The 2,500-nt window shown below is 37.7% G+C and overlaps 1 protein-coding gene across 1 annotated transcript in view; it reads right to left on the bottom strand.

The window, feature by feature from the left end:
- The window catches only part of LOC137989314 (centrosomal protein of 76 kDa-like), a 12,084-nt gene that overhangs the window by 6,186 nt on the left and 3,398 nt on the right, over window positions 1-2,500 (bottom strand). Inside the window, exons 3-4 of the mRNA XM_068835164.1 lie at window positions 1,567-1,841; window positions 1,021-1,368 (exon numbers count right to left, since the gene is read on the bottom strand). Coding sequence (XP_068691265.1) covers window positions 1,021-1,368; window positions 1,567-1,841 — 623 coding nt within the window. The remainder of the gene's footprint in view (window positions 1-1,020; window positions 1,369-1,566; window positions 1,842-2,500) is intronic.

The raw sequence follows: 2,500 nt of genomic DNA, 5'->3' as shown, positions 1-2,500 counted from the left end.
GTGCGTCTAATTACAATGTAGGTGCATTTCAGGACACAAGTGGATCTGGTTGAGCCGCACCCACATGTACGACTAGAAAAATGGGTGATGAGCAGGGATAGTTTGTTGGTTCAAGTTTCGCATTTTCTTCAAGAGGGATGGAGTGTGGGAGATTCCGCGAAGCTTTCACTGTTCCAGAATAACTCTTAGCTGGAGATTGCTCCCAGTGAAATAAATGCCTGACAGCACACTTGTAAGCCATTAATCAATGAGGACAATACTTTGCCATCACTGTTGATAACTTAAGGGATGAGGAAGGAGAAATGGTAAGTCTTCCCTTCAACTCACAAGCACAAGCAATCATACATCAGTGACATTAATTTTTTTAATGAAATGGTACATGTCTATGTATCAACCCACTTGAGCCTTGGTTTATTAAATTGTTAACTAACATTTTAACTACATGCATGAAAAAATATGTACATGCACAGTGTACACTGTCTGTATACTTTAAGTCTTCCAGGTTTGCAATTGTTATTGTTAAAATGGGACTCAGAGATGTGATAAAATGTTGACTTTTTTGCTTTGCACTGCCTTGAACAATTGCTGTATGGGTGATGTGAACCATCATGGCTTTTTTGCATCAAATTGTAACAATATGTCCTATGGGTAAGAGATAATGCCTAACACTTACTACACTACACTTTTCAAGCAGATCAGTTTTTTCCCTCCATCTGTTTTCATCAAGTACTGTAGCTCTAAATTTTTGCATTATTTGCCATCATTATTTTATTTGAGCATGTTTACTTGAAACATGTTGCCAAGAACATTTTTATGTATTTGAATCAAGATGTGAAGTAAGAAACTCCGGAAAAACGCCCACTTGTCGTGAAGATCAAGAGTTTAGACTGCCTTATGTTTCTCTGTCATAGAATGAAACGGAGACTTTCAAAAGAGATTTGAACACGCAAAAAAGGTGTGTTATCATCATGGTAAAAACAGTCCTTCCTATTACAATAATCATAAAGAGTGCATCCATACCCCTTTTCCTTTACAGAGAAATGCAAATAAACTGCTCCACATCTCAGCCTTTCCGCCACCAACAGAGGGTGCATGCTCGTATCCCAGAAGGCTAACAAACCTTGCCGCCTGTCGAGGGCTATCAAGCAATCGCCCTGCACGCAAAGGACAAACAAAAGAGCAAACTGGACGATTTGTTCCACATTCATCCTGTGCAAAAATCTTGACAAGTCTGTGACTGTGAGATGCACGAATTTGAAGAAATTCTCTCCACCACTGTTTTGCATACACTAAGAAAAGTCTTTCTCTTTCAGCTATCCTGGAATGTTCCAATTTAACTTGCGCTGCAATGACATCTTTTGTTAAGATCTACATGAAAACAGATGAAAATTAAAAGGACAATGAAATTTGCAAATTTCCATAAGTGCATAGGACGCTTTAGCCAACACAACCCCTACAATGTATGATGATGATGACCTTAGCTCATATACACGTAGGCTTGAGATATTTGTCAATATGATCTTTGTTGTCATCACCATCATAAGAGCACAAGCTATGTACACTTACCTGGCTAAGCCTTGGAATCACTTCAAATTTTATCTCTAATATTCCCATGGGTACTTTAGCTTCAGTGCCAACCCCATTGATTTCCACAGGACACATCATTCGTCCATTTGCTATTGACAAGATATCTCGCCATGTAAGAAAGTGTGACCCAATGAGAGTTGTGTCCCCTGAGGGATCGGTTTTAATAAGGACAAGATGAATACTATCTGACAGTGATAACAATGTTGCTGAGTCAGCCATTTTGCAGCCATCTTTTTGCAGTTCCAATAAAAACCCTAAAAAAGTGTAAAAAAGCAGAAATAAATAAATGCATTTTTTACTGCAACGAAGGTGACAGAAGCAAAAATGTAATGCTACATGTACATGTAGATCTATCATATCACCATAACAATTATGTATATATAGTTTACGTCATAGAAAGTGCGGCGTACGGGGTTTTATGCACGAGTTGTTTGTGTCAAAAACCCGAACGAGCGAGGAACGAGCGAGTGAGGGTTTTTGACACAAACAACGAGTGAATAAAACCCCGTACACAGCACTTTCTATGTCGTAAACTGTTTATTACACATAACATGAGAATTTTCATTAAAATAGTTTTTTGAATGCGAATTAGAAACAAAAACTCACTAACAATAGAACCAAATGCAAATTTAATTTAATTCAAAAACAAAGTAGGATTTGCACGACTTGCACGAGATTCACGAGTGATTGGCATGGAAACGCCTTTACGCTATCGTTGATTGGTTATACTTCCACATGTGAAATAGCTGTACGTCATTCTGATTGGCTGTATAGGCCTTTTTCACATGTGAAAATAAAGCGTATAGATTTGTACAAATGAGCTTTATGGAATAAAATTCTCGTGTTATGTGTCATAAAAATTATATTGGAATACACTTCAAAACACAAGCTAGCACTACTTTACAATGGTTTG

This window comes from Montipora foliosa, chromosome 1 (assembly GCF_036669935.1).
Source record: "Montipora foliosa isolate CH-2021 chromosome 1, ASM3666993v2, whole genome shotgun sequence".
Lineage (NCBI taxonomy): Eukaryota > Metazoa > Cnidaria > Anthozoa > Scleractinia > Acroporidae > Montipora > Montipora foliosa.
Note: the sequence above shows the minus strand (reverse complement) of the source record. Positions and strands in the feature narration are given on the sequence as shown.